Source organism: Rhinolophus sinicus, linkage group LG03 (assembly GCF_036562045.2).
Source record: "Rhinolophus sinicus isolate RSC01 linkage group LG03, ASM3656204v1, whole genome shotgun sequence".
Lineage (NCBI taxonomy): Eukaryota > Metazoa > Chordata > Mammalia > Chiroptera > Rhinolophidae > Rhinolophus > Rhinolophus sinicus.
In genome coordinates, this window is record NC_133753.1 from 53,438,960 (window position 1) to 53,453,354 (window position 14,395).

The 14,395-nt window shown below is 34.2% G+C and overlaps 1 protein-coding gene across 2 annotated transcripts in view; it reads right to left on the reverse strand.

The window, feature by feature from the left end:
* Positions 1-14,395, reverse strand: part of PIGB (phosphatidylinositol glycan anchor biosynthesis class B) — a 28,693-nt gene that overhangs the window by 8,809 nt on the left and 5,489 nt on the right. For both annotated transcript variants that reach the window (XM_019732276.2, XM_019732278.2), the window contains exons 5-9: positions 10,571-10,701; positions 8,684-8,824; positions 1,981-2,032; positions 731-942; positions 68-132 (exon numbers count right to left, since the gene is read on the reverse strand). In XM_019732276.2, the coding sequence (XP_019587835.1) occupies positions 68-132; positions 731-942; positions 1,981-2,032; positions 8,684-8,824; positions 10,571-10,701 (601 nt within the window). The remainder of the gene's footprint in view (positions 1-67; positions 133-730; positions 943-1,980; positions 2,033-8,683; positions 8,825-10,570; positions 10,702-14,395) is intronic.

The window sequence follows — 14,395 nt, forward strand, 5'->3', positions numbered from 1 at the left end:
TAATGAGAGTTTACTGTCTTTTAACTATTTCTTATACTTTTTTTCTATATTGAACAAAAATACTTACCACAGAACACCATACAAAATGGTAAAACTGGATAGATAAACCTGAATTCTTTGTGGCTCAACATGCTATAAGAGAAAAAGATATTAAAAGAAAATATTTTTTCATATTACATGATAGTTTGAGAAATTAATTGTATTTTAAATGGAATAATTAACATGACCTGTTTTTCTAAGTACTGAGACTGAATTTCATGCTTCAGGAATCAGTCATTTTTTAGTTATAAGGTGATGATGTGTTAAAAGTAATTCTAATATTTGATGTCAATGTCTAAAGTACAATTATATTCTAAAAAAGGGATTTCTATAACCAAGTAAGTCATATTAGTCATATCTGGAATAAAGATGCATACGTTTTCATTTAAAAATATTTCTCTGGTCCTTCAATACTTAAAATTTTGGTAGTTTCTGTTAATTTTTAAGAACAAATGAAATTCATTCAACTTCTTAAAACTTGAATGTAATCCTTGTACAGCAAACTGTACATATCAGAAGTTTTCATTTTACCTGAGTATCAGCATAATTACTACCTCTCAATCTGCTAAATAATCCCCATTAACAAATCATAAGAGTTAATGCATCTCTAAAAGATAAAGTTTACTTTTTGAAGAATTTAATTTCTTGGTAACATTATAAAAATTAATGATTTGAACAAGTAAAATCATACCTATAAACTAGCAGTGTCCACAGCACAGTCACCAAAAGTATCCGGTACCTTCTGGGGGCTAGGAAGCAGCCATGAATAAAGAAGGGCATGTGAGTACCCAAGATAACTGGAAATCCTTGACTGAAGTACCAGTGCCATGAATGAGAACCATAAAATGTTCCCAAATTCTGCAGCACGTTAAATTTCAAAAAATTATACTGAACCAGAGTCCACTGGCATAGTTGAAGGAAAGAGAAACAGAAATGTGTTAGTGCCAAATATTAATCTTTGGCATCAGGGAATTTGGCAGAATCTTGTCATTAAATTAGGAATAAAGTGTAAAAACCAGACAATAGTTTATATTAATAATTTTGAATAATGACCATATGAAATCATTCTTTATTTTTTATGTTCTAAGTATTGCTTTTTGTTAATTTGTAAAACTAGGTTTTTGAGATTCAAGAAAGTATGAATAAACATTCATATTTAGACAATGTAAGTTTTACATATGATTAGAGCTAAGGAGAATCCTAAATAATTTTTATGAGAACGTGTGTGTTGTAACCACATTAAAAATTTTATTCTAGTACCTTACGATATCACACATTACTTATTAAGATAAAGCTCTGAAAACATTACAATTGGAATGATGGCACAAAGCAGATAATGATCGACAGCAACAACAGCTAACAAAGTGCTCACTTGTGCTCGGCATCGTTGTAAGCATTTTACATGCATTATTTAATCCTACAACCTTGTGAGGCAGGTACCACAGTTATTTCCAGATAAAGAAACTGGCAAGGAAGGTACATAACTTGTCGAAGGTCACACAGGTAATAATGAGGGCACTAAGCCTCAAACTGGCAATTTGATTCCAGAGCCCATAAGTGACTTAAAAACAGGGAACTTAAAAACAACAAACAGTCATGAAATTAAAATGTCAAACCAATGCTTGAAGACTAACATATTCTGGTTAATCTGAATTCTGAATGATTACTTTGAGGTCAACTAAAATCATTAAAATTTAACCTTTTGTTACAAACCTGACAAAATGCACAAACTTTATGCTCATAAAAATGCCTTAAAATTGACTTTTGAACTTCAACTAGGAATACACAATTCTGTTACATAGCACAGCAAATTGAACGAAAGGCATATGCTAGTTTTTTTTTAATGTATCCTATATTACTTAAAAAAAAGGTTTGTCTATGCTCTCAAATATTCATGGATTAAAAAGTCAGGTTGAGTTTTTAGTGTAATAAACAACTTACTTGACCAAAAAACATACGATCAATTATCAGAGACCAACTCAAAGTGACAAATCTGAAAAACAAAAAGGATAATTAACATTATGAACTAACCGAAAATCCAGTATTAGCATACGGCTTTTCAAGTGCCTTGCCTCAACAGCTACTTTAAAAATGCTTTAGTTTCACCTACTGAATGTGGATTTACACATTTTGAAAGGTGTTTCATGACAGAAGCTGCATTTAAGCAAACTTTGAAAAGCAATAAACACTGCTTTATCTGTTGCTGCATAACAAATTATGCCAAAACCTGGCAACTTAAAACTACGAACATTTGTTATCTCACAGTTTCTGTGGGTCAAGAATCCAGATGCAGCTTACCTCAGTGTCTCTGGTTCAAAGTCTCTCATGAGTTGTCAAGATGTTGGCTGAGGCTATAATTTCACCTGAAGGCTTGATTGGCGGTGGGGGATGGAGGGGCGGGGGGGGGGGGCGGTAATGGGAATATTTGCTTCCAAGCTCACTCACATGGTTGTTGCCCCCCCCACCTGATCCTCTCCTTAAGACTGCCTCATGACATGGCAACTGGCTTCCCCCAGTGTGAGCCAGCTGAGACAGCGAGACAGGCACCCAAGATGGAAGCCAGTGTCTTTATTACCCTGTTGTGACCTCTGTTCTGCTATAGTTCTGTTTGTTAGAATTGATTCAAAATGTCCAGCCCACACTCAGGATTATCCAAGAGCATGAATATTAAGAGGATGGGATTAGTGGGGGCCATCTCAGAGGCTGCCTACCACAAACATATACAGAAAAGTACACGAATATTAATCTTCATGAATCATCACTATATGGACACAACTGTGTAATTGTCATATAGATCAGGATACAGAGCATTAGTAGCACTTCAAAAGGCCCCCTCATCCCTGCAACCAGTTAATCTCCACTCCCTTCCCAAAGATGACTGACTTCTGATAGAGTATATTTTTACCTTTTTTTGAATTTTACAAAAATGGAATCATACTATATGCACTCAGGTCCAGTTTCCTACAATCATTATGTTTGTGAGATTTAACCATGTTTTTTGAACATTGCAGTAGTTCATTAATTTATAATACTGTATCGTTTTCCCACAATTAATATGTCACAATGTATTTATTCCGATGGGCGCTGTTCTTCCCCCACCCCCTTTAAATTTTAGCTATCATCAACAGTGCTATGAACATTCTTTGACTCATCTTTTGGTTCCCATATGTACATTTCTATTGAGTATATACTTAGGATTGAAATTACTGGGCTCTAAGGTATAGGTGCAATCAGCTTTAGTAAATACTTTTTCAAAGTGGTTGTATTAATTTATATTCCCACAGTAATGCACAAGGGTTCTATATCCTTTTAAGCCATTTAGGTAGATGTGTAGTAGCATGTCATGATGATTTTAATTTACATTTCCTTGATGACTAATGAGGTGACTTGTTTTATACTTCCTGGACATTTAAATATCTTTTGAAGTATCTTTTCATCAAGTTTCTATTATCTTTTTCTTACAGATTTTTACAAGTACTTTCTATAATTTTTTTCTTGTTTTGTATTGTAAATATCTTCTGGTCTGTGCCTTGCTTTTTCATTCTCTTGTGAATCTGATGGGAAAAAAAAAGTCTTGCATTTTAATGTACTCAAGTGTATCTATCTTTTTCCTTTATAATTAATACTGTGTTCTTTTTAGGAAATCTTTACCTGCTTCAAAGTCATGAAGATTTTCTGTCTTGCAGAAGTGCCATTCTTTTACCTTTACATTAAGATCTATAACTCCTCCCACCCTTTTATTTTGCTTACAGCGGCAAGTCAGGGTCAATATTACTTTTTTTCCCACAAGGATAGCTAACTAATACAATATTTATTGAAAAGACTATCCTTTCTCTTCTGTACTCCAGTATCAATATCATCATAAATGAAGTAATCATTTATGTTTGGATCTGTTGCTGGACTCTATTGTGTTCCATCAGTCTATTTTACCATGCATTAATTACTGTAACTTTGTAATAAGTCTTGATATGTAGTAACATAAGTCTTCCAACATTTTTTTCTTCTAAGATTCTTTTACCTAATATTGGCCTTTTGCATTCCACTTAAACATTTAAAACCAGCTTATCAATTTATACAGACACTCCATATTGGAGTTTAAATTGGAACTGCATTGAATATATAGATCAATCTGGAGAGAACAGGTATCTTTAAAATACTGAGTCTTCTTTCCATCAACATCATATACCCTTTCACTTATTTAGGTCTTTAGTTTCTCCCAATAATGTTCTGTAGCTTTCTGTGTAGAGTTCTTGTACACCTTCCATTATTTTATTTGTAGATCTCTGATGTTTTTTGATGCCACTGTAAATGACACTTCTGTTTTCCATTTAATTTTTTATTTTGACTTGATTTCTGAGAAAAATTGCAAGAATAGTACAAAGAATTCCCATATATCCTTCACCTAGATTACCCAGATGTTAACATTTTACCATATTTGCTTTATCCTTTTCTTTCTAAGTATATATATAGTTTTTTCTGAATTGTCTGACAGTAAGTTGCAGTCATTGTTCACCTTTATCCCTACATACTTGAGTGGGTATTTCCTAAAAACAAGAAAATTCTCTTACATAAAGCACAGATCATCAGATTTCAGGAAATTAACATTAAATCATTATGGTAATCTATGCCTTTATCAGATTTTGCCAACTGTCCCAATAATGTATTTTAAACTTTGATATTTAAGTGTGTTTTTCCAGGACACATCAGCTCCAAGTCAAGTAGTAGTTTCAATCTAGCTGTGGAGGGCGCAGCTCACAGTAGTCCATGCAGGGATTGAACCGGCAACCCTGGTGTTACGAGCATCGCGCTCTAACCAACTGAGCTGTCCGGCTGCCCCCCAGTAATGTATTTTATATAAAAAGAGATTCTGATCAATTTGTTGTGTTCACTTGTCATGCCTCTTTAGTCTTCTTTTATCTAGAATAGTTCCTTAATCTTTCCTGGTCATTCATGACTGTGGCATCTTTGAAGAATACAGGTCAGTTACTTTGTTAAATATACCTCAGTTTGGGTTTGTCTGATGTTTTCTCATGAGTAGATTCAGGTTATACATTTTGGTAGTACTATCACAGAAGTGATGGGGTGTTTTTCTCTGTGCTTCACTGCAGCAGTCTCATGATACTGATTTGTCCTATTACTGGCAATGTTAACTTTGATCACTTGGTTAAGGAGGTGTTTGTCAAGTTTCTCCATTGTAATATCCTTTTCTCTGTTTTAATTAATAAATATTTTATGGGGAGATACTTTGAGACTATGTAAACATCCTGTTATTACTCAAACTTTTACCTACTAGTTTTAGTATTCAAATACAATTAATATTTGTATATTGACCTTATATCCAGTGAGCATGCTGAATTTGTTTACTAATTCTAATAGTTTACATTCTTTTCTTTTGGATTTTCTGCACATAGTATTGTCATATTGTTTTATTTCTTCCTTTCCAACTGTTTTTCTTGCCTTATAGCGGTAGCTAGGACACATACTGTTACACAGGAGGGGAAATGATGAGCATCCTTGTATTGCCCGTCTCAAAGAATAGGATTTCAGTGCTTCAACACTTAGTATTATTTTGCTGTAACATTTTATACAAATCTATTATATTAATGAAGTCCCTTCCTATTGCAAGTTTCTAAGGGTTGCTTACCCCCCCCAGTCATGAATGGACTTCTAATTTTATCCTGTGCCTTTTCTGTGTCTATTGATATAGTCACGTGACTTTCCTCATTTATTCTGTTAATGTCATAAAGCAAACTGATTTTTTTCTTAATTTTTTTATTTTTCAATTACAGTTGATATTCAATATTATTTTATATTAGTTTCAGGTGTACAGCATAGTGGTTAGACATTTATATAATTTATAAAATGATCCCCCTGGTAATAGATCTAGTACCCACCTGGCATCTTACATAGTTATTATAATAATATTACCGAGATTCACTATGCTGTACTTTACATCCCTGTGACTATTTTGTAACTACCTGTTTGTACTTCTTAATTCCTTCACATTACAATGTAGTCTCCTTTTTGATACTAGGTTGGTGCAAAAGTAATTGAAGTTAAAAGGTTAAAAACAATTGCAAAAACTGCAATTACTTTTGCACCAAATTAATATCTCTAGATTCAATATACTAAGATTTGTTTAGGATTTTTACATTCATAGTCATGAGAGATACTGGTTCGTAACTGACTTTTTGTAATGTCCTTGTTAGATTTTGGTATCAAGGATATGTTACCTTCATTAAAGGAGTTGGGAAATGTTATTTGTCAGTTTTGGTAAGTTGTATTTTTCTAGGAATTTGTCCATTTCATCTAAGGTGTCAAAAAGTTGTTTATAATATTCTCTTCTTATCTCTTCAATGCCTGTAAGATCTATAATGATACTTCATTTTTGTCTTGTTAATTATTGGTGGGATAATGTGGCAGCTGAAAGGCAACTGAACTATGATTGACAAAAGGATGTCCCAAATTTTCAAGGTTGTGTAAAAGATAAACAGAAATAGGTCTACATATATTAGACATTTCCCTAAGAGTCATTAAAGATTTTTTCTATATTTAGAGACACTATTCCTATCTGGATATGCAATTGGTTATTTTTAAAGGATGCTCAATACATAAAAGGCTGTTACATGGTTCAAATCTGGGGCCAACTCTATGCATCAAGGATTTGAGAATATAAAACTAATTAGAATTGTGAATCACATTTGTTGTATGCTGAATAGTTTCATGGTGTTTTCACATACATTATTTGTTCTTTCCTACCTATAGGTCCCTTCAAAATAAACAAGATAAGCATTTTGATCTGTATGAGTGGGTTCCTTCAGGACTTTCCAGCTTGATACATGCTGAGTCCCTATGCCTACCAAACTCATATTCATTTTTTTCTTTTTCAATTAGTTTCAGGTATATAAAGCAATGTAATAGTTAGACATTTACACCCCTCATAAAGTGATAACCCCTGCCACGATATCTACTACCCCTCTGACACGGTATATAGCTGTTACAATTCCATTGACTCTATTCCCTATGATATGCTCCACGTCCCTGCCCAATACGCTATACATCTGAAGCTGAAGTAGAGTAATATTGAATGTCATATTCATTCTTGCTGTCATTTGAAACATCACCAACTTTATAAACTTTCTACTAATATTCCCCCTGCAAGCAGAATTAGGTTCTTTATTGTCTGTCCTCCTACAGCATTTCATTTTATACAGACATTGGAACACTTTATATTATTGCTGGGCAAGAATTACTGTTACATTACTCACTCCCCAGACTTTGGGAACAGACACTGACTTTGGGAACAGACTTTGACTTTGGGAACAGACACTGTATCTTAATCACTTCTGAATCATCAGATATTTGATACAAAGTAGGTTACATGCTTGTTGAATGAATAAATTACAGTGCTGAGGAGAGTACAAAGGATTTTTACTCCCTCAGTGTAATAGCCTACATGACCTGAGCCTCTGCTCCCTCTCTGACCTCATTATTATCCACTCTCCCAAGCCCATGCTCCTTTAGCTACATCAGTCTCCTTGCTGCTCCTTGAAAATGCCAAGCCAAACAACCTCTGCATCAAGGTCTTTGCACTTGCTGGTCCTTTTGCTTGGAATATTCTTTCCTCAAGTATCTACATGGTTCACTCTCTCAGTTCCTTTAGGTGTTGGCTCCAATGTCACCATATCATGGTAGTCTTCCTCAGTTATTCTATAAAAAAACACCCATTCCACCATGCACCAGTATTCTATCTTTCTTTTCATTATTGTTCCCTATAGCACTTATTGTCACTTGACAAATACATATTATATGTATTTAGCTGTCTGTCTGCCCCAACTAAAATGTAAACTTCATCAAGGCCGGGACTTTGTTTTGTTAAATTGCTCTATTGCCAACATCTGTAACAGTACCTGGCACATACTGGGATTAAATAAATATTTGCTGAGTGAATATAATACATTTAAAACAAGCTTAATAATGCTGCACAATCACAACAGTGATTTAGTCACCAGATGATTTAGTCCTTTTTAACTGCTACTAAAAAATACTTGTACAGAGTGAATACTAGTATATTAAAAAGACTGCTGTTCTAAGAGTTAGAATGCATTCATCTTGTTAATAAATAACTGTATTGGATACTCTACTAGATACTTGGGTTAAGTCTGATCCTAGGAACTCAAAATATAGTTAGAAGAGCTGGGTTTCAATCTCAGTTCCACTATAACAACCAACCCAATGACTTTGGCTAACTCATTTTTAATTTTGCCAAGCCCCGTTTCTTCTACAAAAGTACCTACCTTGCCTAGATCCAAGAATTGTGAAAATCATGAGGTAATATGTAAATACCCATTATAAATTATAAAGCCGTATACAAATGTAAAAGAATCATGTATCTCTAAAATGTATTTGAGAAATTTTAGGAACTGAAGCACAGGAACATTCTAAGAAAAATTGCAAAGATCCTCATTTAAGGAAAGTTAATCAGAATCAATATTAAAATATAAATTTGGAAATATTTTGTTTCCTTGGCCTGACAATTCTCATGGACATTAGAAAATACAATAACTGACTAAAAGATGTAAAATCTTGTTCATAATGTATAATTTAGAGGTTATTAAAATAGATAAATTATAGCAATACTCACCCTACAGGTACAAACTGATGTAGAATAAGATCAAGTTTTCTCTGTTCTTGCCAGAAATGTCTAAAGAGCAAAGGTATCCATGGAATGACAGCCGTGGGACGAATTATGAAGGCAAGTGCCACCAGGGAAGAGTACTTGACACTATGACAAGGAAAATGTATCAAGACAACTAGAAAAGCAGTTTAGAAGTCACTACTATTTACACTGTGATATGATTTTATTTTTAAAATGAGAGCATTTTCCTTTTGGTATAAACAGCTATGTGAACTTGGGGAAGTTACTTATACTTTCTGGCTCTTAATTTTTCTCATCTATAAAAAGAAGAAATAGCTAATGTCTTTTCCAGCTCTAATATCATAATTCTAGTATTTTCAGATAAGCAGTTATTCTGTGTCTTAATGCTGGTCTTGTTTGTGGAAAGCATACTAAATTTTAACCATACAACTCTGCCAGTTGCTTTCCTGATGGAAAAATGATCAAGTCTCTCATAAGGATATAAAAGAAAGTCACACAAAACCATTCTTTAAGAAAGAAACCAAGTGCATTTAAAGAAACATTAGGATTACTTAGGCTGTGATAGGCTTCTGAGTCCATATGATTTTGTTTTGAAAGTAAGTTAATTTTATCCAACTGAAAAATGCATATGTATATCTGACAAAAAGCCTATTATACAATAATTTTGAATGTCAACTATATGCAGAAATGATCTTACTTAATTTCATCCTCCCCATCACCTTGCTACATAGGAAGAATGGACACTAGCTTTTTAACTAGACTCATTCTGGCTTTCTCCTTTTCATTACATCCTAAATACTGATATTACAAGAGAATTCTTTCTAAATCAGATCAGATTATGCCATGCCTCTCATAAGCCTGTAATGGTTCACCAAAACCTACAGAATAAAGTTCAAATTCTGGAGAAGAGCAAAGTCCCATTACAGCCTCATCCCTTATTCTCTTCTCCCGTGCATCCTACCACACATTGCTACTCTGGACAACGTGCCCAGAATACAATGAAGCCTTTTTACAGCTTTGTGCCTTTGCTCGTTGTTCCCTTTGCTTGGTATTTGCTTCCCCCCATTTATATATGCCCTAATCAGATCCACATATTTTCTATTTGCCATTCTAGATCTGTTCTCCACTCTTCACCTGCTCTGTGTGCAGGGAGGCTGACCTGTAATGGACTACATCAATTGGCTGTCTTGCTTTCTGGCTTCTGATTGGTTTTGGATAACTGGAGGACAGAAGAGTCAAATCGGGGTATTTTACTCTCAGCTCTCTTTGCTATGGCTAAAGACTGGCTGCACCTGTCTCCTGTTGGGGCCCTCCTTTACAGCTCTGCATAGATTCCAGTAACCATTTCCTCTCCTTGCTTTGGGGCCAAGGGGTAATACAAACTTCCTGCTGTGACTATTCCTGGGGCACTATGGTATCCCCTTATTGGCTTATCTAAACACTCTCTAGACCAGGGGTGTCCAAACTGCGGCCCATGGACCAACTGCAGCCCGCAACCCATTTTTATAGGCCCACAGCAAATTCCAAAAATATATTTACTTAAATAAACCAGGTGAGGCACTGCGTACTTCACCTCGAGTGAGTGGCCGGCTGTTTGTGTATTTTACCGCATATGGCCCTTGGTAAAAAACGTTGAAAAAAGTTTGGACACCCCTGGTCTAGACCTTTCAAATAGTCCTTTTATTAACCTCCTCAATTACCCAGTTTGAGTATATGTTTCCTGCTAAAATGAATATATCAACTGAAAATGTAGTTCTAATAACCTCCATAAACATTGGGGGGGCGGTCCACTGAATGTTACAATATGTTTATATTTAAGTTTTTTCCAAAGCGTACTTTAGAGTTTTGTAAATTAACAGTAATATATCTCACCTGTTCATAGACTTTGAACCTTCCAAAGGGTAGTAGAAAAGAGCAATTATAGTGAGAACAGTTTCCATGGTGTTTGTAAGAGTTCTGGTACAGCAATACCATGTGAACCAAGAGCACAACTGGCAAAAAAACTAAGAACAGTTATAAGCAAACATATATGGAATGGGAAATAGAAAAGCTTAGTATTATCTTCTATTGAAAATAGTATGCAAATCTAAATACTGCAAAAATCACATCAAAAGGTAAGTAATGTTAAAAGTAGGCATGCCCAAACATTGTTTTTAAGAATTTATATCAAACACAGGTGTGTGATAATTCCAGATCTATATTTGTTAAAGTTAAGAAATTTATACTTTCAGTTACAGTTTTATGGCATTGAATTTGAGTTAAATCTCATTTGCTGCTAATAAAAGACATAAAACAGATTCTTTAATGGCATAGTTCACAGGGGATTGAAATTCATAACAAGATTCTCCCAATCAGTATTCCTCAAATTGTCTTATATTACTAACAAGTATTTTGACTGTTTTTATTGACCTTAGATTAGAATGTTGCCCTATTTATTGATGAAAAATTAGGACAACATGAAAGAGGAAAAAAAAAACTATCAGAGAATGTCATTAAATTTTCATTTAGAAATTAACTAAATTAGTAAACCAGTTTTTGAAAGAATATTGAAACAGATGCATCATTAAGTCGACAAAAGAAATATCTCAAAAGAAACTTGTTAGTTGATGCAAGAGTGTTAAAACATGTACTAAGTTTCCTCTCTCTTCAAATATAGCCTTTAAAATGGTTTCCAATTTTTGTGGCATTAAAAGGCTTTTCCTAAACTAGAGGAACCTAGTGCATTTACTTTGGAGGAAGGATTTCAAAGGCATTCATTATGCCTTTGTTATTTTAGGTTGAGCCTTCAGCAGTGTATATAAGCACAAAATAGAGACGGTCTTTATCCTTAAATTAATTAGCAAGGACTCATTTGCTAAACCAGTCTGTCTTTGGTGCAAATCAACATGGTACCTGCAGACATATGTCCTGTAAATTTTTTTAAAAATATTTTTTTATTAGTTTCAGGTGCACAAAACAATGTAATAGTTAGACATGTATCATTTATATTATATCCCTCACAGTGACAACCCCTCTCTCCTCATCCACTATCCCTCTGACATCACATGCAGCCATTACATTTCCATTCTCTATTCCTAATGCTGTAATCCGCTTCTTGTAACCATATATATATATATATATATATATATATATATATATATATATATATATATATATATATATATATAATTATAGTTAACATTCATTGTTGTTCAGCTTCAGCTTCAGTGATCAGGCATCTACGTCATCCCTGAGATGGTCTCCCTAATGAGACAAGTATCCATTGGATACCCTACAAAAGCTTTACAATATTATTGATTACATTCCCCAAATTGACTTTCGTATCCCCGTGACAATCTTGTGGTTACCGACTGTGCTTTCTAATCCCCTCACCTTCCGCCTTATCTCCACCCCACCCCCCATCTAGCAACCCTCAGTTTTTCCTCTATGTCTCTGAGACTGTTCTGATTAGTTTATTCATTCTTTTCTTTAGATTCCACATATAAGTGAGATCATATGGTATTTGTCCTTCTCTGTCTGACTTATTTCACTTAATAATGTTCTCTAGGTCCATCCATATTGTTGCAAATGGTAGGATTTCCTTCTTTTTTATGGCTGTGTAATTAATACTCATTGTATGAATGTACCACAGTTTCTTAATCCAGTCATCTACCAACCGATGGGCATTTCGGTTGTTTCCATGTCTTGGCTATTGTGTATAGTGCTACAATAAACATAGCGGTGCATACATTGTTTTGAATTAGTTTTTGAATTTCTCTGGATACCTAGGAGTGGAATTGCTGGGTCACAAGATAGTTTCATTTTCAGTTTTTTGAGATACCTCCATACTGTTTTCCATAGTGGCTGCACCAATCTGCAATCCCATCAACAGTGCACAAGGGTTCCCTTTTTTCCACATCCTCGCCAGCACTGTTGCTTGTTGATTTATTGATGATAGCCATTTTGACTGGGGTGAGGTGGTATCTCATTGTGATTTTTATTTGCATTTCTCTAATGATTAGTGAGGTTGAGCATTTTTTCATATATATCTCCCATCTGTATGTCCTTTTTAGAAAAATGTCTCTTCATGTCCTCTGCCCATTTTTTAATTGGATTGTTTTTTTTGGAGTTGAATTAAGTTTTTAAATAAATTTGGGATATTAACCCCTTATCAGATATATCATTGGCAAATATCTTCTCCCATTCAGTAGGATCCCTTTTTGTTTTATTGATGGTTTCCTTTGCTGTGAAAAAACTTTTTAGTTTGATGTAATCCCACATGTTTATGTTTTTCTCTTACTTCCCTTGCCCAAGGGGATATATCAGTAAAAACCTTACTCCGGGTAATGTTTGTGAAGTTTCTTCCTATATTTTCTTCTAGGAATTTTATGGTTTCAGATCTTACATTTAAGTCTTTAATCCATTTTGAATTTATTCTTGTGTGTGGTGTTAAGGAGGTGGTCCAGCTTCATTTTTTTGTATGTGTCTGTCCAGGTTTCCCAGCACCATTTATTGAATAGACTGTCTTTACCCCACTGTAGATTCTTGCTTCCATTGTCGTAGATTAAATGACCAAAGAGGCATGAATTTATTTCTGGGCTCTCTATTCTGTTCCATTGATCTATGTGTCTGTTTTTATAGTAGTATCACACTGTTTTGATTACTGTAGGCTTGTAGTATAATTTGATTTCAGGTATGGTTATACCTCCCACTTTGTTTTTATTTTTCAAGGTTGCAGAGGCTACCCGGGGTCTTTTATGGTTCCATATAAATTTTAGGATTATATGTTCTATTTCTGTGAAAAATGTCCTTGGTAGTTTGATAGGAATTGTGTTGAATCTGTTTATTGCCTTAGGCAGTATGGACATTTTGACGATATTAATTCTTCCTATCCATGAGCATGGTATGTGTTTCCATCTATTTGTATCCTCTTTAATTTCTCTCTTCAGTATCTTATAATTTTCTGAGTACAAATCTTTTACTTCTTTCGTTAAATTTATTCCTAGGTATTTTAGTTTTTCTAGCAATTGTAAATGGGATTGTTTTCTTAATTTCTCCTTCTGATATTTTATTATTGGTATATACAAATTCAACTGATTTCTGAATATTAATTTTGTATCCTGCTACTTTACTAAATCCATTTATCAGTTCTAATAGTTTTTTGGGGGAGTCTTTAGGGTTCCCTCTATATAGTATCATGTTGTCTGCATATAATGACTATTTTACTTCCTCCTTACCAATTTGGATGCCTTTTATTTCTTTTTCTTGTCTGATTGCTGTGGCTAGAACTTCCAGCACTATGTTGAATAGAAGTGGAGAAAGTGGGCAACCTTGCCTTGTTCCTGATCTTAAGGGAAATGGTTTTAGCTTTCCCCATTGAGTATGTTAGCTGTGGGTTTATCATATGTGGCCTTTATTATGTTGAGATATGGTCCCTCTATTCCCACTTTCTTATGTTTTTATCATAAATGGCTGCTGGATTTTGTCAAATGCTTTTTCTGCATCTACTGTTACGATCATATGATTTTTATTTTTCATTTTGTTAATGTGGTGTATCACATTAATTGATTTGCGGATGTTGAACCACCCTTGCATACCAGGAATGAATCCCACTTGATCGTGTATGATCTTTTTAATGTATTGCTAAATTCTGTTTGCTAATATTTTGTTGAGGATTTTTGCATCTATGTTCATTAGAGATATCGGCCTCTAGTTTTC